Source organism: Panthera tigris, chromosome C1, assembly GCF_018350195.1.
Source record: "Panthera tigris isolate Pti1 chromosome C1, P.tigris_Pti1_mat1.1, whole genome shotgun sequence".
Lineage (NCBI taxonomy): Eukaryota > Metazoa > Chordata > Mammalia > Carnivora > Felidae > Panthera > Panthera tigris.
The window spans coordinates 76,993,577-77,015,270 of NC_056667.1; the positions used below are offsets into that span (position 1 = coordinate 76,993,577).

The 21,694-nt window shown below is 42.1% G+C and overlaps 1 protein-coding gene across 3 annotated transcripts in view; it reads right to left on the reverse strand.

Annotated features, from left to right (window-relative positions):
• Positions 1-1,301: 1,301 nt before the first annotated feature.
• The window catches only part of TGFBR3 (transforming growth factor beta receptor 3), a 208,849-nt gene continuing 188,456 nt past the window's right edge, over positions 1,302-21,694 (reverse strand). For all 3 annotated transcript variants that reach the window (XM_042997860.1, XM_042997859.1, XM_007073421.2), the window contains 3 exons: positions 18,729-18,770; positions 16,382-16,489; positions 1,302-4,767 (listed from right to left, as the gene is read on the reverse strand). In XM_042997860.1, the coding sequence (XP_042853794.1) occupies positions 4,649-4,767; positions 16,382-16,489; positions 18,729-18,770 (269 nt within the window). In that variant the 3' untranslated portion in view covers positions 1,302-4,648. The remainder of the gene's footprint in view (positions 4,768-16,381; positions 16,490-18,728; positions 18,771-21,694) is intronic.

Consider the following 21,694-nt stretch of genomic DNA (forward strand, 5'->3'; position numbering starts at 1 on the left):
TCACTGGAGTGAAATGCTACTTAAGCCCCTCACCTGCTCCTGCTCTGTGGACACCTACCTGTGTGAAGTGTTGGGGAGAGGGGGATACTGGCCTCAATACCATTTGGGTCTGTTTGCAACCACCTAATTTCACTAACTCTCAAAAGGGGAGGAGAAGGTAGGGACATGTGACAGCAGTTTGTAAACATATATTCGATATCATAATTTAATCCTTAATAGGAAAAAACCAAGCTGTTGTTTTCACGACACAAATGTCTAGTGGGGGGTATGCCACATAGAAATTGAGCTTCTGAGAGGTGAAGGAAGTTTCTGGGAAGGTAGGCAGATTATTCTCCTTAAGCCATACTTAGGAGGTTGAACTTTATTCTGAAAGCAAGTGGGGGAACTACTTAAAGGCTTTAATTGGAAAGTGACATGATTTGAGCCTTTTTTCATTTCTTTTGGTTGCATAGTGGAGAAAGAATTAGGGGGTAGCAAATCTGAAGTCTGCATACCAGTTAGGCTGTTGCAGTAATTCAGTTTTTTAAAAAAAAATTTTTAAGTTTATTTTTGAGAGAGACAGAGTGCAAGGGGAAGAGGGGCAGAGGGAAACAGAGAGAGACACAGAATCTGAAGCAGGCTCCAGGTTCTGAGCTGTCAGCACAGAGCCTGATGTAGGGCTCGAACCCACAAACTGTGAGATCATGACCTGAGTTGAAATTGGACGCTTAACCAACTGAGCCACCCAGGTGTCCCTGCAGTAATTCAGTTTAAGAGATAATGGGCCTTGGATTCTGGGTAACAGCAGCAGGAGTAGAAATAAGCAGGTGATTTGGAGAAAGAGATACTCTAGAGGTTCAATAAACTTGGACTTATTAATTCGTGGGAAGCCAGAGAGGAGTCAAGTTAGACTTCCAGATTTCTGGCTTGGGCAGCTAAAAGGTGGTGGTGGTAGTGCCATATCCATAGAGAATGCTGGAAGCAACACTGAGGTATTTGGAGATCCAAATACATATTTTCCCATTCCTTGGCTCTAGGAGATGGACAGAAAGGCCAGGAATGGATTCAGGGCCCGACATCCACTTCTGGGTCTCCCACCATGTTTTTCCAAGAACAGAGACAGCTCCTGCTGTCTACTTCCTCAGGTCTGTCCATTCTTTCCCTCTGTTCTACTGAGCTAGGGTTTTCTCTTAGCCTTTTCCCTCCCGACTCCTCACCAACACAGTTGGGAGCAGATGATACATTTAGAACAAAGTCACAAGGAAAAAGTTATGTCATCCTGAGGGTAGAATTTAATGATGATAAAACAAGACACACATTAATAAATTGATATGTATCTTTTTTATTATGCACAGATAAAGGACTTAAAACTGTGGTTATCAAAACTATACATCTAAGCATGTTCATAAAATTGCCAACACATTGAACAGAGAAAAGAATACAACAGGGGTGTTCAAACTGGCCACAGGGATTTTAAGGGTACTCTTTTTACCCTGATAGATGAAACACAGCAACAAAATCAGGCTCACTCAGGAAAACCCAGAAGAAACAAGCATTGTTTTTGGAAACTGATAATAGTCCTTTTTAGAAAAACATCTGTCAGTTTCATGAACAACCCCCAGATAACACAAACGGGAAAAAGGTCACACACACACAATTCGCCCAACCAAATGTGCTCTGTTACCACAACCATCACTCACACCATGAGGTAGTTACTGTACGAAATGACCAGCACGCATGTGCGCACCCCCCCCCCCACACACTCACAACCACGCCCCCTACAGAACACACACAGAACATGGGTTTACAGTCTTATCACAGACAAGGAAAAGACCATTTTTGTTTGTTTGTGTAGACAATGCTCTAGAAGCAGCTCAGACAGAAGACACCTCTGGCTTTAAAAACAGAGGAACTGCTGGTGAACACCACATGGTGAAAAGCTATAAGGTATCCCACAGACACTCTGCCTGGGGAGTTTGGAGCATTTCAACAATAGCTTTGGCTTGGTCAAACACAACAAAAATGATCTCTGTGAATTAGAGTGTAGCCGGCAGAAGTAACGAAAGACTTTGTAGACAGAAGCATTTAACTGGAATATAACAACAGCTTTAAGGAAACTTGCAGAACTTGTTATAAACTAGAGCTTGTACTTTGTATTGAAACTGTGAAGTATGAAGTGATTAGAAATGCTGTAATACAAAACTGGGGAGAGAACACTTTTTTTAAAAAAACATTTTTTAGAAACATTTCTGAGATACTTAATTAATGACATTCACTCTCCAGTGAACATGGGACCGGGTTTATTATCAACACAGATTTCTTGATCTGAATAATACTTCTGACAGTAAGACCCAAACAATTAAAAGGTGATTTTTTTTTCCTTCTCTTTCTTTTAAAATCTTTTGGTTTGCATCCATAAATTTGTAAATTAATTTTAAATTATTTATAAAATCATTGGCAATGTAGCATCTCTCTCAAAAATATACATTTAAATATAATCATCACAAAAGGTTTTAACCCTGTCCATCTAAAGAACTGGATCTGTTTAATACCTCTTAATAGATGATTTTGTTTTTAAGAGGATGGAAAGGGTTTTTTAAACAGCAAAGAACTGATCAAAAGAATTCACAGTAACTGAAATTAAACATTTCATATGGAGTAATTTAAATTTATCTAAAACACTTAAATATATCTTTATACACACATTTTTGTAGTAAAATATAGCTATATGTGACTTAAAGACTCTAGTCTTCTTTGAAGACATCTTTAAACTTTTTTATACATAGAATATGCTAAAACAATACATTCTGCTGAAGGTTAGGCAAAGCGCATTATTTTCAAACACAGGTAGCATAATCTAGGTCCTCCACTCTGATACCCTTATGTTAAAAAATTAACTGAAGGAAATCAATTCTCTAATCTCGTATCTTCATTTGTATGTGGAAATCTGCAAAATTTTCAATAAATCAATGCAGGCAGCCTGGAAATCTTAGCCCTCAAGTAATCTGTTCTGGTTAATATTATGCAGATTGAATATCTATACTTATCAAATCAGAGTATTATTCTATGATTGGATGATATGTCTATCATATCAGTGACCAACATGACAGATCAGTATCATATCAATGACTGTCAGTATCTCCACCTACTTGTGGGCTGACAGACACTGCCCTCAGGTCTTTAGGGTTCCATTCAGAGAACCAGGCACAACTTCCTTATTTTAAGGGCAGTGAGATTCACTTATGAATATTTTGGAGTAGAAGCTAGCCTGTTCTTTCTGTAGGATTTGGAGTCATTTGGGGGAGAATTCTGGAAGAAGATGAATATTTCTTTGCAACGAAGCTATTCTCAGTAGTAAATGAATTGGCATGGCAACTTTCCTCGGCCTTCTTTTTTAACACAGACTATCAGTTGAGCTTATTTTAGCTGCAAAGTGGCATGATATTATTCCATTTTAATGAAATCCATCTCAAATCCTTTTCTGAGGTTGGAACATATTTAAGGCAAGAGAACTAAAGCAGTCCACACGAGTGCCCTTTTCCAGATCTCAGCACTTTCTTGGCAGAATCGGTGACACTGTTCAGATAATCAACCAGAAACCAACAGGATCTGCCGTGCATTTGCACGAACAAGAGCTTCGTTTTTCACAAAAGGGTCTATTAACAAGGTTGACACGTTTTGAGTGGAAACACTAATTCTCCCAAATACACTTAAGTTGCAACTCTGAAGACACAGGGTCTTTTAAAAAGGGGAATGAATTTTCTCTTTTCCAACGGAGAAAACAAATGTGCCAGATGACATGGTCTATACCTGTACTTGCATATATATTACTGTGCAAATTCCTCTCCAACTTTAAAACTAAATTTGCCCCAATTTATAATTTTTCTCAGAACGCAATGTCATAAATGGGGACAAACATGCAGTCCCAGATTTTGGCCATTTTCTATTTCTATATGCTTATGAAGCAATACAAACTTTGCATTAAGACATTTTTGCAGTCGGTGTGCGAGTGTGGGACAGGGGGGAGCAGGTAAGGTTATCAGCACTGGTTTTGGCCCAGGGCCCTACCCTAGAAAGGAATGTCGTTGCGATGTGTGTCAGGGTGCAGTCCCTGAGGGCGGCACCCATCAAGCGGACAACATCAGCCCCCAGAGGGTGTGACAGCAAAGTGAGAAGTGTGCGTCCAGAAGGTGCAAATTAGACACGGAGGAACACACTGAGAAAATCTTGAAGTATTTCTTGTGTTATACATCTTGGTTCAGTTATACAAGGCTCTTTGGCCATATCTCCTCACTGGTCCTACTCTCTGGTTATCATCCTCTCACCAACTCCTCGAGTCAGGGTAAATCTCGGGGCCCCAAATTATGGACAGTCTTACCTGGACAAAGCAGCATTTTGAAAACTGGCACGTGTTTCACATTGAAAACCCCCAAGCCCGGGCGGGGCTGGTGGAGAAGGCCACCACCTTGGCTTTCTCACAGGAGTTCTAGTGTGTTACAGAAGCCCAGGGGGCACACGTGTATTAGCCCTGGGCGGGGGAGGAATACAACAGGTGGCCTGCGTGTTGGAATTCACTCTCTCTCCGCAATGGCACCGCGCTGCTGCCTTCCGGCGCGGACACGCGGGGCGGGCGGGAGGCCGCCGGTCCCCTCCGGGCGGAGGCGGGGAGCTAGGCTGCGCTGCTGCTGGAGCAGGGCGTGCTCTGCGTGCTGCCGATGCTGTGTGCCGCGCTGCTGTTCTCCGAGGCCGGCGGGGAGGTGGGCACTTGCTGCCTTCCTGCCGTCTGCCCTGCGGTTAATGAAGAAAAGGGACGAAGAAACACGCGTGTTACGTGTGCGCATCCGTGACAAGGCCAGTTATTTCCCCCCCTTTGCTGTTCTATCTGATGTTTCTCTCCTCCGGGGGCAGAAGCAGGTAGACCAGGCCTTACACAGAAAGTGGTCCTGTTTGTTGGTGTTTTGTTTTGCCTGGTGAAAAGAGAACTGTTTACAAGCTGACCTATGATAGGCAGTGTTAGTGGCTAAGACTCTGACAGATGACAATAAATCCCCGGGATTTCAGTGCCCAGGACCTTTGAAGAAACCGCCACCATTGGTACCAACTGACCAGCCCCTGTATTCGGGACACACAGCCTATCTCTTCTCATAAAGATACAGTCAGGTTTGGAGGATGAGACATTTATTTATTTATTTATTTATTTATTTATTTATTTATTTATTTTATTTAAAAAAAAAAGTTTTAACATTAATTTATTTTTGAGAGACACAGAGAGAGCACGAGCAGGGGAAGGGCAGAGAGAGAGAGAGAGAGAGAGAGAGAGAGAGAGAGACAGACAGACTCGGAAGCAGGCTCCGGGCTCTGAGCTGTCAGCACAGAGCCTGACAGGGGACTCAAACCCCCAAACCATGACACCATGACCTGAGACCAAGTCACGTAACTGACTGAGCCAACCCGGGCACCCCAAGAGGGTGAGACCTTTAAACTGTACTGAGAGAGGTCTGTAGTACGGGGGCCTTTTTCTGAATATACTTGCTCAAAATGGGGGTGGTGAGCCTAGATTTTGCCCGAGCTACAGCACAGCCAAGTGCTGTGCGGCCCATGAACACAACCCAGCTGAGAAATGGAGGCAGGACAAGCCTGCTCTTGGAAAAACCTTTTGGGAAAGGAGTTTAGCTGTTGGCACACAGGGAACTGTGGTTGCCTGGGAACAACCTCCTCCATCCTGCAGTTCACTGGGGGTGCAGTGAGAATATCTCCTAACACATTAAGCATCCCACTTTTCATTACGCATCCCACTTTTCATTACACATCCCACTGAATTTTAGCTAAACCCATTCCTTGTGCCAAATGTGCAGTGCTTTGGAGGAGGAGGAAACCCTGGGTCACCCACACACATGGTTTGCATTTAGCACTTGCAAAAGGCCCTAGAGTGAAGTCTTTTCTTCAGCGAAACTGGTCTCAGGGCAGCCCTCAAAAAATGGCTCTGTGTAGGGAAAAGGGATCAATGCTCTCCAATGAAAAACACTGCATTTTCTCTGAAAAGTCAGAGCATAAACTTAATAATCTTCTGGTCAGCAGTCGCCCTCTTCTAATGTTGGAAGCCCCAGAGGGCCAGCTCTGTTTATGAATGAGCCTCCTCTTTCCCGGTCCTGCTGAAATACACAGCTATCAGCCAGAGAGATAAGCAACCCTCTGCCTGCTTCATTAAAACAAAACACACAGAGCAAAGGCTCGACTCCTCAAGGGCGGGATCTCAGCCTGTTACTTCCATTCCCTTTCTGGGGCCCCTCAAAGGACTCTGCCAAAAGAGCAGCTCTGCAAAATGTAGAACCCGTTCGTGCCTTCGCGTCTGGTTACAGCTTCCCCTGTCACCCATTTTACAAACCACACAACTACAGCACACATTTTTGCATCAACCTCAGGGCATTTGTGTGCTTGCTGCATTGTTTGGCCCGTGCTGTCTTTCCTCTGATTATCTTTTCTTCCGGGACTGGTGGGATAGAGAGAGGATAGGGGGCCAATATTCCTCAGAGGCAGAGAAACTGTATTTCCACTCTTCTTGGTTTTTTTAGGCAATCTATATTTTGGACGTTCCCCAGCATTACCCTCTGCCCTTCATGTATGTATGTAATTAAAGATCTGGAGAAGTTTGCCTCCATGACAGTGACTTTCTGCCAGAAATTCACTTTCCCCAGAGTGGGAGCTTATTTCTAGAAGGAAATCAAATCTCTTAGCTATTCTGATGTCAAAAAAACAAAACAAAACAAAAACCCCCAAACAAACAAAAAACCCCAAAGCCTCCAGGGACCCAAACAACTTGTGATATACTTTAAAAATTCAGCTCCCTTAAACCCACATGTTGATCCACACCCAGCTGCATTGTTATGCTATTAGAAGGACTGATGGGGCCGTGCATGAAGCACATTTTTGCAACACTTTTCTCCATTTAAAAAGAAAAGCAGCAGGAATCAACACTCCACCTTCCCTTTTTGGCTCACCTGGACTTCATTTGTTCAGCCTGATAGCAGCTAAAGCAAGGTGGCCTTGCCTCATTTATTGACAGTGAGCAAGTCTGTCTCATCCAGAATTGGACACGGGCTTGATTATTCAGAGTCAGGAAAAGTGCCAATACTACTCCCTGCCCAGGAAGTATGAGTACTTGCTTTCTGATGTCTGTTTGCCGAATGTAATTTGTTGGCATGCCAGTTGATTTTAATCAGTGCCCATTAAAAAGGTCTTTCAGCTTCCAGTTTTGGAAACTCTTGTGCTAACACAAAACACTGTCTAAAATGAAAACTCAAGCAAAGCCAAACAAAGAAGTCCCCTCTCCTCTCAAGATTGCAGGATGTATTTCACCACGGTGGACAAGTCAACTTAACCTAATAATCTACTGACCTCGAAGTAGCTACACCTGTGGTGAACGTTGCAAAACATACAGACTTGTGGAATCACTATGCTGGACACCTGACCTAATGTGACATTGTGTGTCGGCTATACTTCAGGAAAAAAAATGAGGAAAAAAAAAAAAGCCAATCTACTGACTTTGAGCCAATAATGTGCCAAGCCAAGGAGAATCTTTGTCTGAGAATCTGCTCAGAAATACTGAAAGTACTGTTTTTAGAAATATTAAAAATACCTTCTCCTACTGTGGTGGCTATTTTCACATGGATGAGATTTCTCTCACGTTGTTAAAAGCTTTTACCTTCTTTAAAAAAATTTTTTTTAATGTTTATTTATTTTTGAGAGAGCGAGTGAGCGAGCAAGCATGAGTGGGGGAGGGGCAGAAAGAGAGGGAGACACAGAATCTGAGCCAGGCTCCAGGCTCTGAGCTGTCAGCACAGAGCCCAACGCGGGGCTCAAAGTCACAAGTTGCGAGATCATGACCTGAGCCAAAGTCGGAGACTTAACTGACTGAGCCACCCAGGCGCCCCAAAAGCTTTCACCTTCTGACAAATTACGACAAGGATTTTTTGTTGTCAGATGGAAGTGGTGCGACAGAAACAGTCACCCTGAGAAACAAAAGTCTGATGTGCAGATGCTTCTGCTTAAAAAGCCAATGGAGTTCCCCTGGGTTTTCTGAGATGGGCCCTTTGGCTTTCTGCTCTCTATCACAGTGACCTCTGATTTCTTGGAGCACTAACTCGTAACATATCCCTTGGGTGACTAATACAACCACCCTACTTCCGGAGAAGAAGGGCAGGGAGGACCCCAGAGCTAAGCAGAATAGGCCCACTTAGCAAATGTAAGGAATTGAAGGAAGGATCCTTACTCATGAACATCATAGTTGGCCATCAGGAGAAATGTGTTCAGTCTTCACGCTTTGCTCCTAAAATTTCAAACCCCACTAAGGAAGAGAGATGTGGGGAGGAAGGACAGTAGAGGAGGAGGCCTTTGGAAGAGGGTGTATTAGAAATAATTCCACCCAGTTCACATATTTGCCTGTGGCTGAGCCAAGATGTTGCCAGAGATGCTTTCAGAAACAGAAAAATATATTTCTTAAGGGATAATCTGTTTTATTTCTTTAGCTTGGCATGGAGTTGTCCAGATCTGATTTCCTGCCACCTCTTTGGCAGTCTACTTTACAACTGGATTCTTATCTCTGCATCTTGCAGCATGGCAGGTCCTGGGGAAGAAACTTCATCTCAGAAAGATGTGAATAACTTGGAGAGGCTCCACGGGGAAACAACAACAGAAGAATTTTAAAGAAAGGTGAGAGGAATCTCAATTATTTAGCCCAAAGGAGAATGTTTGCAAATATCACCCAAAGAGGATTATTATAAAGAAGAGCAGACAGCTGTGCTTTATCTCTCTTGAGGGCAGAACATGAGGAAATGAGTTTAAATGGTAGCACTAAGGATTTAGGTCACAGAGAAAAGAACTTGCTGATTATGGGGATTGGTTAGTTATAAGGGGAATTTATGGAATCTCTTTCTTGGAAGACACTTAAGCATTGGATTGAAAACCATATGCCTGGGGATGGCTTAGCTTTAATATTACTTGATGCTGGAAAGAAAAAGATACTGTCTGCAAGGCCTATGTGTTGGTTGTAATTATGGACCAGTCAATGTCTCAACCTCCTGATATCCTAATTGTAATTATTTTACAAGCTTGCTCCCGTAAGGATAGTGAACTAGATAGACTACCTTTAGTTTATAGAAATGTTCATTCATTATTTATCATTTCCAAAAATGGTCCGTCTCCACTCTCCGAGCTAAAAGATTTTCCTTCTGCAGGCGAAACTCATCAGGAGGGGTACGTCTGATGTTGTTATAATTTATGAGGAAGGGGGGAGAGGTTCCAAGGCAGGAATTAAAACCCTTCAAAATGTCCTGCCTATCATTTTCTTTCTGTATTCCTGCAGTACAGCCAACCTATTTGCCCCCACATTTTGGTTTTCTGTGGCTTATTTTACTTTAACTTAACCTAAGCACATGGGTGCCGAGAGTGGATTCCTGCCTTCTTTACAGTCGTACCAGGGCTCCCATCTGTTCCAGCTGCATCTTCCTGATCCCTGGGACTCAGCCTCTTGCCCCCTACCTTAGTCACACCTGTCTTCCTGCTGCTTCTCTCTGCACCTGGACTAAACTTGGGAGCCTGAAGAAACTTCAGACTTCTGGAAACATTTGAAGCCCCTAGAGATGCTCCTAATTAAAAGCTCTTACCTGACTCAGGTAAACCTAAGTAGGTGCTTGACTTTCACTTTAAGAACACATGGTATGTTCAACTGAGGACTGCTGAACAGAAACCTGAGGGATTGGGACAGGCATGCCTACTTTGAGACCTCAGCATTTTATATTGCTCTGTGGAATGCAGCATTCCTTCCACTCTTAGATTTTTGTTCTGCCTACATATCTGAGAAACGTTCATTATCTTACATTTTTGTAGGACTTGGGAGTTCATAAGACTTTTCACATGCATTCTTGCTTAAGTGCTCTCACCGCCAATGACCCTGGGCAGAAGGGGTCACGTCTATGTTTACTAAAGGGAAACGTGGTTCATAGTAAGGTAACAAGACTAGCAGTTGAACAAACTAGATCTTCAAGTCCCAGGGCTGTACAGAGACACACATGGAGGGCAGCCTCGCCCCGGACCCCTGCCCTCTTCCGTCTTCCTCTCTTCTTCCTCTTATTATCATCACACTGTGAGTACATTCTGTTCAGTGGCCACAAAGGCAAGTTACATAAAGTAAAGATAAACGATGACAACCTCTAACCCACCCTCCTGCACAGTTTTGTCTGCAAAAGGAAGGTCTTTTAGCTTGGAGAATGGGGAGGCTCAATTTTGGAAACGATAAACAGTGACTGAATACTTCTCTAAACTAAACACAATCTAGTTCACTCTTCTTACAGGGGTGAGATAGTGAAATAATTCCAATTAGGATATCAAGAGACTGAGACATTGGTGCACAATGACAACCTACACGGAGGCCAAGAGAAAAATCTCACCAAAATGACACTGTACAGATTTTATTTTTAAAGTTCCTTTATTTATTTTGAGACAGAGAGAGAGCGGGAGAGGGGCAGAAAGAGAGGGAGAGAGAGAATCCCAAACAGGTTCCATGCACAGTCAGCGTGCAGAGCCTGATGTGAGGCTCGAACCTATGAGACCGTGACATCATGACCTGAGCTGAGATCAAGAGTTGGTCACTTAATTGACTGAGCCACCCAGGTGCCCTGACACTTTACAGATTTTTAAAAGGCATCAACCTACAAGAAAGAAGAAAAGAAAAGCAGGAGTGGCGACAACATCAATAAAATATTGAAAGCTGGTGAAGAAATGGGTGAGTAGTAAGTGATGTAGCAGATTTAAGAGAGCCAGAACCTAAGCCAACAGTAAGAACAGATGAGCAACAACCAAGTTATAGTACAGAACCCTCAAAAATTCAGGAAATGGTAGCACCAGTTACTCGCAAAGACGGCAAACTTGAGGCTGCAAGCACTAGGGTTGACTGACTGCTGCTGTATAAGCAGCAGTGAGATTTTTCTAGATCCCCTTCTTTACCCTGTGGAGTGGGACCCTGCCCATCCTCATCTGGGAGGGAGACAGGAAGTTTACTCTCCAGAATATGAAACTGAGGTTTCCAGGAGTGAACAACACCAGGACAGCTGAGAGCAGAGAACCCAACTCAAAGAGGAAGATTAAATGAATGTCCTGTAGGTTGGATGTTGTGGTGCCTAGAACTCTGACAGCCAGACCTGCACTCCCCAGGAAGAAAATAAGAAAACCTATTTTATAGAAAACCTGGTGAGGAAACCTCAAGAGGAAAGATCCAAAGATGAATTATTAGGAGTTACTCAATAAAAGGCAGCCAGATCACCCTAAGGGAAGTTCACAATCAGTATATCCCATCTATATCCTCAAAACTTACTCATTCTTAAATAATCCTATATTAATATTTTCAGAGGGATAAGATATTACATCCGTAGGAATAAGATATATATTTTTAATTCATAGGAAAAATGTCTTGGAATTGAAACATTTGAATGCAGTAGTTAAAAATTCAGTAGGAAATGAAAAGATAAAGATGACGAAATCTCTTTGAAAATTAAGGAAAAAAGTAGAAAACAGAAAAGAAAGGAAAATTGGGGAGCCATTCAAGAGGTTCATCTTTATAATGATTTCTAGAATGAGAGAACAGAGAAAATAGGAGTAAAAACAAATGATTCCAAAAATCTCAGTGCTGGAAGACATTAATTTCTAGACTGAAAGAGCTCCATAATGTATGAAATCCACCTAAGTCAAGGACTGTCATTGTAAAATTTCTCCCAGAAAACAAAACAAACAAAACATGCCAGCAATTTGAATGGCTCTGAGTTTCCCAAAAGCAATCTTCAGAGCCAAAGGTCAATGAGGAGTGCTTCTAAGATTCTAAAGAAAAATTATTTATGACCTAAAATTCTGTACCTTGCCAAGCTGTCCACCAAGTGTTTGTATAAACTGAGGATATTTTCAGATATGCAAGGTGTGACAAACATTTACTTCTTATGTACCCTTTCAACAACGGAGGAGAAGACATGGAATGAATGACACAGGCCATTCAAAACTCCCAAGGTGCAGGAAATTCCCAGAACAGTAGTGAAGGAATACAAGAAGACAACAGTGTCCAATACAGAGGGCAGCCAGTTCAGACATGAACAGGTAAAAAGGCTCCGGGAAAGATTTAGTGAAGAAAATGAATCAGTGGAATACTGTTGTCTGAATGCATTCAGAAGAGACTGAGACAACTGGCAGAGGGTCAACAGATGAATTAGTGAGAAGCGTACAGAAAACTAAGCCTGCTGCCTGGGTGGCTCAGACAGTTGAATATCTGACTCTTGGTTTGGGCTCAGGTCATGATCCCAGGGTCATGGATTGGAGCCCTGCATATCACACTCTGTGCTGAGTGTGGAGCCTGCTTGGGATTCATTCTCTCTCTCTCTCTCTCTCTCTCTCTCTGCCCCTCCCCTGCTCATGTGAGCAGTCTTGCTCTCTCAAATAATAAATAAATAATAACATTAAAAAGGGGTTAAAAAACAAAACTAATGTGGGGAAGGAGGGGAGAGATAATCATCAATTCTAGGGAAAATTAAAAATCATGCAGGAGAAACAATAATATACTATATAGCTAAATTGTGATTAGCATTTAGGTAGTTATAATATAAACAATAAATACTGATCTACCCAAAATCTGACTATAATTCTGTTAAGAGGATGGTAGGGTTGGGGGACAATCAGGGGCGTGAATGTATAATTGGGACACAGTGATGACAAAGAACTGAATTATCATTTTCCATTGTTGAAAGAAAAAGCCTAAAGCTGTTAAGTCAAGAAGTTGCAATACTATACTTCTATTATTTCAATATATAAATGTCCAAAACAATCAGCTAAGAGTCAGGAATGGTGCTCTGAGGAGCAAGAAAAGGGAGTGGGGCAGTAGGGGGCTCATGTTCTTCTAATAAGTCTTGTAGAACTATTTCAGTCTTTAAGCTATGTGCATATGTTACTGTAATAGGGCTAAAAAGTTTTACTAAAAAATAAAAGTAAATACTTTTGCCCCTCACATCAAAAAAATGACAGATACAATTCTGCATATGATTTTTGGGACCTTTAAGAACTACAAGTTTGGGACTCCTGCACTAGCCAGACTCGCAGAAGCATGAAGATTCTATGGTTCCTTTCCAGCACCATTTCTTTTCTGACTGTTGCTCCTTTTTGTGGTATCTTAGTAGATAATGTAAGTTTTAGGAATGGAGTTTTCCAGAGTTAATATAGCCCTCAGGAGGTATTGCTTATGGCGCCCAAAGCTGTGATATGACAGAGGACGGACCCAGCTTTTTTGGACTAACACATGTTCCAGGTATGGAAGTATGTATCCACAATTCAAACACATGACTTGGTTTGGTGCTCTGTGCTTGGATGGAAATGAAGAACATAAAAAGAATTGGTCTGAATTAGGGGCTGTTTTTGACACAGAGGCAGATGCTGCTTGAACCCCCAAATATACCATACAAGGTCTGAGTTTCACAGCTTAGACTATTGTGGATGTTGAATGCATTGAGTCTGTGTATACACCTCTCTCCATTGACTACTGCATTAGAATCTCTTTTCATCTAACCTTGCTGCTAGCTGATCCAGGTAGGAAACTGAAGGAGTTCTGGACAGGATAGTACGACTGGGTTCTGAAGTGGGCCTTTTTCACACTTATATGATGTTGGTTTTCCTTATGAGAAGTCTTTAAAATGAACCAGAGGCTACAGCTTTTAATAAAAAGTCATTCTGAAGCTGTATCATATGTGATGCTAGCAGGGTTAGAGCCCAAATGACAGTGTCTATAAACCTTTTAACTTCCAAATCAGTGTAATTTATATTGCTTTGGAAACCATAACAGGAAGGGTTTTTGGCTTTGTTTTTCTTTAATCTACTTCCAAACCTATTTCTATATTAACAAAATGTAAAAACTCCTCCCCTTCAGTGTCTGGTTTGTGGGAGAAGGGAGCAGGAACGACAAACCTTGGAATTTAATGAGCAGACCAATAAATGCCATAAAACCAAGCTTTGCTTTTTATCAGGTTTGTGACCATGGCTGTGCGCAAGAGTCTGGGATTATCGCAGTGAGTTTAGTGGGGTGTGTGCCAATAGTGAGTGCCATGTGGTAGCCCGATACTGCCTGGACCTGGCTGTCTGGCCCTACCCGGCCTGAGATGAACTTCCAGGGTTGAGGGTGTAGCTCCATGGCCAAGGCCAGTCATTGCTCTCAGCAGGCACATGTTAAGCATAGGCGGATAACCAGCCCATATAAAATCCTCAGGGCGACAGAGTCTTTTTGGTGTAGTTCCAAGTTCATTCCCAAAATACAGCATCAGCTGCCAACGGCCCTAGAACCTCACAGCCAGGCAGGAGATTGGGAAAGATTAAAAGGAACTGCTAGCATGAGATCTGAACATGTCAGTACACCTCTGACACATTACTTACTCTAAAATACTACTCTGCTAAAAGCCGTCCCTTCTGGTGCTTATATGAACTGTTCATGAGGAAGAATATGCCTAAATTGATTCCCAGGGGTTTGTATATTCTTAGAATCATTACATTTAGGATTAAGAGTCTCATTTTCTCTCTCACATGATATATACCTCACTCAAACATCTCCAATTGGGAACAATAGTTTGAGGACTCAAAGCTCCACTATCACAACTCCTAAGCTTTTGCTTTGGATTGTGTGACTTTCCATGCTAGACACAAATGGATCTGATCTCCTTCGGCCATAATCTAAAATATCTCAGCCAGGGGATGCAGTATTTGAAGTAAAAATTCTGCTTAGGGATTAAGAGGTGACTTCTCAAAATGCCCTTCTGTGCTTCGTCTCCCTTTAAAGCAGTCATCTTTTTAGCTTGTCTGGTTGAATGGCCCACAGTAAGGCCAAAGATCATGGCGCTCATTCGTTCAATGGAAAATCAATGAAATTCTAAATAGAAAGGCTGGACCTGCCACTGGCCTTGGGCTGATCAATCAAGTACAATTTACCTAGGTTCATAGTATAAACTCAAAGTATCCAAGGACACATAAGCCTAAGTAGCTCTCTAGACATACCCCAAAATGGATGTCTTTCTGTCCTATGTCTATCTGCAAGGAAACTAAGAAAGAAGCAACAGAAGGAAGGTCCATTTGTTTCTCCCCTATCGCACTAGCCTCGCCCCTTGCCAGGCCTGCATTCTGTACTGGGGTCAGAACAGGTTCTCTGTTCAGGCCAGAATGTTTCAACCTTGGGATTGAGGGGAAGGGGAAAGGGGGGGGGGGTGTGTGGCATATCAGAATTTGGGGGAAGGAGGAGCACAGCTTGAAAACAAAGTACCTTGTTTCACCATTTTTATTTGTTTGCAAATCATGAAAATATATTTTAACTTTTTTTTTTTTTTAATTTATTTTTGAGACAGAGCATGAGCAGGGGAGGGGCAGAGAGAGGGAGACACAGAATCTGAAGCAGGCTCCAGGCTCTGAGCTGTTAGCACAGAGCCCGACACAGGGCTCGAACTCATGGACTGTGAGATCATGACCTGAGCTGAAGTCAGATACTCAACCAACTGAGCCACCCAGGTGCCCCTCATGAAAATATATTTTAAAAATTTAAACAATTTTATAGAAGAAAGACATGAGAAATTTATGCTTATCAAAGAGGGCATGGCATGGGTTTTAAAAGGGTCAAGAAATTCTGGTGTAAGCCACCGAGACTGGGGATTCTGGTGGGCAGTGCGCAACATCTTGGCAGAGAGGATAATAAAATCTTTGCTTCCTTTTTCACTTCCTGCCCATTCATATGTCTGCACTGAAGTGTTTAGCTTTGAGGGAAGGGTTTGTATTTCTGGTTTGTCTACATTAATTGTCTTTAATTCAACCCTAACCACAAAATAGCTTTATTAGTAGCTAAACTTGACCAACATTTCAATTGCAATTAACATAGTTTGAACATTCCTTTTCTTTACTTTCTTTCTTTTTTTTTTAAATGTTTAGTTTTGAGAGAGAGAGAGATAGAGAGAAAGAGTGAGTGAGCGAGTGCACTAGCAGGGAAGGGGCAGAGAAACACTGAGACACAGAATCTGAAGCAGGCTCCAGGTTCTGAGCCACCAGCACAGAGCCCGACGAGGGGCTTGAACCCACAAAGGGAGAGATAGTGACCTGAGCTAAAGTTGGATGCTTAACCGACTGAGCCACCCAGGCACCCTTGAACATTCCTTTTCTAATGGTGCTTCAGGCACACTGTATTTTTGCAAAACCCCATTTATGCCAAATACATTCATGTGCAAATGGTGGGGATGAACTTTCTCTCTCATTCGTCAGTCCATCCATTCATGCAACGAAACCCTGAAAGGTCGCCTGTGTGGCAGACATACAGGATTCACAGCAACTACTATCTGACAGTCACACTCACCTGTGTGAGAATAGATGTACCACAAGGCCCCTGTCAGGAGTGCTCCGATCACAAATGCTGCAAATGCGATGCCCATCACGGTGAGGGTGTCCAGACCATGGAAGATCTCTATAAAGGAAGGGAAGCCAATGCATACTTTCAGTGAATCTGCATTATACGTTACAATTTTATATCTGTGCCACAAGCACTTTGGGAAGGCTGAGCCCTGACTAATAAAAACAAGGGTGAAATGAGGATTCCAAGAAAATGCAGTGTATTTGAAACTTGCATGTTTTTTTTTCCCCCAAAATGAAAATAAAATGATCCGATTTCCAAGATATCCTCCTCACTTTGCAGCCTCCGTGTGAAGATGCTTTGGAAAATGAACTTCCATGATCAAAATGTGACCCACAGCAAACACTTTGAACAATGATACAAGAAAACACACTTCAAATACTCTACAAACATGTTTTCATGAACATTTACAAGTATGAGAGATGACCGGAAGAAAGGGAGTGCCAAGGAGGAAACATGAGGTAAGGATCGACTCTTCCTATAGATTTTAACTTTTCAGTGGTCTCAGCTCAAACCCTCCATCTTAACAATTATGTATTGTATCATTTAAAACAACCTACTCTTTAACACTTTTCCAACCGTGATCTTTCTACGAGGGGGACGGAAACATGTCTCTGTGTGGAGGGATGTCAGTTTTATGGTCAGCAAAACACATAAATAGAACCAATTGTTCCTCCATTTGGCAAAGATGTTTATACTTGAAATTAATTCCAGGCTACAGAAATAGAACATTTCCTGAGAACCACCTTCTTTGAATCACTTATAAAAAGTTAAAATCACTTTCTAAGAGAGAAGGGTTTTCAGTAGGATAAAATTTCCAAGGTGTCTTTTTTTTAATATAAATTTCAGGTGTACAATCTCCCCAAAATTTCAATACCACGTTCCTCTCCAGTCAGAAGCAACTCCAGCTGATCTCCATATGAATTAAATCACTTTGCCTTTCATCTCACTTCAGTGTAAAAGATCTAATTGTAGACAAATATGACTCCCCGAGTAGCCCCAGAACTAACTCGTAAGGGCTCAGGAAAAGTAGGTCATGCTGGCAACGATTCTAGAAATTAGGAATTCCCAACCTGGTGGCTACTCTTCTAGGCCATGTGTTCTTTGGTGTGTTGACTTCTGGAAAGTGGGGATTGCACTACTTCACCTGCTGAAGGCAGGGAGTGAAGAAAAGGAGTTTGTAAAAGGTCTGGGATCCTGAGGAAGGAGTAAGAATTGGGAAGAACTCTAGAGGTTAAGATGAACCAAGTCATCAACACAATTTAGTCTAGTCTGCAGGTATTAAAAGATGATTTGCCTTTTTATGCTTACAGATGCAAAAGAGAGGCATGAATGAAAGTTTTTAGTAAAACTTCTCCGAAATTCTAAAAATAGAGATGTCATTTATGAAAATTAGACTGGGTAAGTATGAGAGAAATGCGCCCATATGTGTCTCTTTGTGGGTTCATGATAATGTTCCACAATATTGTTCAAGTAAGATCCTTAACTAGAACAGTATAGTGCTTTGCATAAAGGAACTCACTAGACCTTCATGTGTAATGTGATGGGGTCAGTAATGGAGACTGACCCAGACAGTCGTAGGGAAGAAAAAAAAAAAAAAAAAAAGCAGAGATTCTCTTCACAAGGCAACACCATCTAGAAGAGCTTCTGGGTATACAGCAGGAAGCCCAGGCTCTAGTCCTGTCTGACTGCCAATTATAACCACAGGCAAATCTACCTAAATCTTTTGGTTAGAGTTTTCGTCCAGAGCGAGTGACAAAATTGGCCCGGACGATTTCCAATGCATCATGTTGTAGCAGTTGGTCTCTCTCTTTTTTTCACACACGTCCCCCCAGGGCCTCCATAACCGCCCCTCACCCCCCTTGGACTAGAGACTGTCTAGAAGACCCAGCAACTAGTTCCCTTAGCCCTACTTCTCTGAGCTGGTAATTAACTGTTGATGATGCATAAGCAAACCACTCCCATAGCTGTAAGTTAATGCTTTTAGATCACAGCTGATACAGGTATGCAAATAATGAACTCTTCTCTCTAAAGCTAAGTAAGGCCACACATGCCAGTGGGTCAACAAATTCATATTTAAAAGAGGCAGACAGGGGAAAAAAACCCAGAAGGATGAAGGAAGAACAGAGGAAAGGAAAAAGAAAGTACGAGATTATGAAAAAATGGGGGAGAAGGGGAATGGGAGCAGAAGTCTCCTTATCAAAACTCAAAGTTTGCCAAATGCTCCATAACCAACTCATTCTTATAAAAAGCCCAGGAGGCTTCATTTCAAAATAGATGCGTAAAGACTTACGTGGAGGAACTGGATTCGGTTCCTTAATGCTTAGACTGGTTTCTGGGAAAAAAAAAAAAGAAAGAAAGAAAGAAAGAAAAAATACATAAATCATGATGCATTCCACAGAGAAACCAAGTTTTAAGCAAAAGGTCATCAAAATCTGAGCAGAGACTGCCACTTTCCTATTTGTTAATAAATACTCGGTGAAAGCTTTGTCAATCATCCTCTTTAGATGTCAAAACTGTAACATGGGTTACTCAGAAATTTTAAACACTGCACTTTGTTAACAATCAATTGTATAGGTTCTCCAAATTGAAGAAAACCTGAAGGCCAACTTAAGGAATTTGAGTGTGACAATGTGTGTGTGTGTGTGTGTGTGTACACACCTTTATATTAACAAGAGGATATGATACTTTCAAATACCATAATTCTCCAGTGTATTCATGATGTTCTTCCACTTTCAAAAAGTTCTTTTACTTTAATGTACACAAATTTTGTAAAAATGTCTTTATTCTTCTTAGTGCTATTATCCTCTAGTGCAGCTCCTTTTCATCACACATCTGCATTGGTTACAGAGCTTTCCTAACTGGTCTCCTTGTCTCCACCCACTGCCCTGCTGCATCTGCCCCAAATATTTCCTCCTCTATATTTTCCCCCACACTGAATTTTCCAGAGCCCAGAGTTGATTAAGTTATTGTTCTGATTAAACTGCTCCATGACTTCCTGAACTTATAGGAAAGAAAATCCAAGCTCTAGCAGAGCACACAAAGTTCCGCCTTCCTCCTCTACCGACCTGTCTATAGTCTCCTTTCCTAGGGGTCCTTCACCCATATTTATTTAAGCTCCCTAACTTTTCCATGCTGCTGTATGTCATCACACTTTGCAAGCCATTCCCTGAAATACCCCTTCTCCCCGAGACCTGCACTGTTGGTATTTTTGCCGGGAGGCCTTCTCTGACTCTCCCACTGCCCCAACCTCCACCCCAGCAGGGCTGGTCTCTACCCTCTCTGCTGATTCCACCCCACAGTTTTTGTATGTATACTACATCGCATCGTAATTCTCTACATTTTTTTCTGCCCTGAGGGCAGGGTCAAGTTCTTCCTTATCTGTACATCTTCAAGGCTCAGCCTAGCATAGAACAGGCTGACCAGAAATATTCAGTGAAGGATCATTAGATTGTTGATATGCTTTTCAAAAATGGACACAATAGAAGAAGCCTGGAATAAGGCTATATAGAAGATGCTTTGACATTCCTGTAATTCTTTCGTGTTCAAATCTCATTTGAGGTTCACACCAGCCCTGTGAGGGACGCAGAAAAAGAATTCTTATCACTATTTTACAAATGAGCATCCTGAGACTCTGATATCATGTGACTTGCCCAAGGTCACAGCTGGAAAGCATCAGGGCAGGGGTTGATCCCAAATTCCAGATTCTACTTAGTAGGCTAATGACTAGGGAATGTCACTTTGTCCTTAACAGGAAAGCACTGATTAAGAAGATACTGTGACTAACGGTGAGAAAAGCTTAGATCATGAACTAAGAATAAATTTTATTTACTTTATTTTGAGAGGGAGGGAGGGGGAGGGAGGGAGGGAGAGAGAGAGAGAGAGAGAGAAAGCGTGAGCAAGCAGGGCAGGGGCAGAGAGAGAGAGAGAAAGAGAGAGAGAGAGAGAGAGAGAGAGAGAGAAAGCATGAGCAAGCAGGGCAGGGGCAGAGAGAGAGAGAGAGAGAGAGAAAGAGAGAGAGAGAGAGAGAGGGAGAGAGAGAAAGTGTGAGCAAGCAGGGCAGGGGCAGAGAGAGAGAGAGAGAGAGAGAGAGAGAAAGCGTGAGCAAGCAGGGCAGGGGCAGAGAGAGAGAGAGAGAGAGAGAGAGAGAGAAAGCGTGAGCAAGCAGGGCAGGGGCAGAGAGAAAGAGAGAGAGAGAGAGAGAGAGAAAGAGAATGAGAGAATTCCAAGCAGTTTCCATGCTGTCAGCAAAGAGCCTCACGAACTGTGAGGTCATGATCTGAGCCAAAATTAAGAGTCAGACACTTAACCAACTGAGCCACCCAGGCGCACCTTTATTTATTTTTATAATAGATATATATCTATAGATATCTATATCTATATCTATATCTATATCTATATCTATATCTATATCTATAGATATATATCTATAGATACATGATATAGATACATGATATATATATCTACATCAGATATCTATATCTATATCTATATCTATATCTATATCTATATCTATATCTATAGATATAGATATATCTATATCTATCGATAGATATAGATATATATATACATCTTTTAGAGAGAGAGAGAGAGCATGCACAAGCAGGGGAGACAGGCAGGGAGGGAGGGGAAGACAGAGAGGGAGAGAGACAGAGGGAGAGGGAGAGGGAGTGGGAGAGGGAGGGGGTGAGAGGGAGAGAGAGGGAGAGAGGGAGAGAATGAATCTTAAGTAGGCTCCACATTCAGCATGGAGCCCGAAGCAGAGCTCTATCCCACAACCCTGGGATAATGACTTGAATTGAAATCAAGAGTCAGACACTCAACCAACTGAGCCACCCAGGTGCCCTAAATTTCATATTGTTAGGTGACTGGAAAAAAAAAAACAAACCAAAAATATTTTATGACATATGAAAATTATGTGACATTCAAACCTATTCCATAAATAAAGTGTTCTTTGAACATAACCATGCTCATCGTTCCTGTATTGTCTACAACTGCTCGCACTTACACGCTGCAAGAACAGCACTGAGTAGTCAGGGCTGGGACTGTATGAGGAAGAAACCAAAAACACTATCTGGCCCTTTAGGGAAATAGTGTGCTGAGTCCTGGCACAGACTCTCCCCCGCTCTTTAGAGTTTCAAGTGGTCAGTGTTTAGCACCTCTCTTTTCACCTCCATTTCCACTCCATAAAGAAGGAACACACACCTTGTGCTGGAATCCACAGTGGAGTGAAAAGAACTTGTGAAAAACTGACCAAAC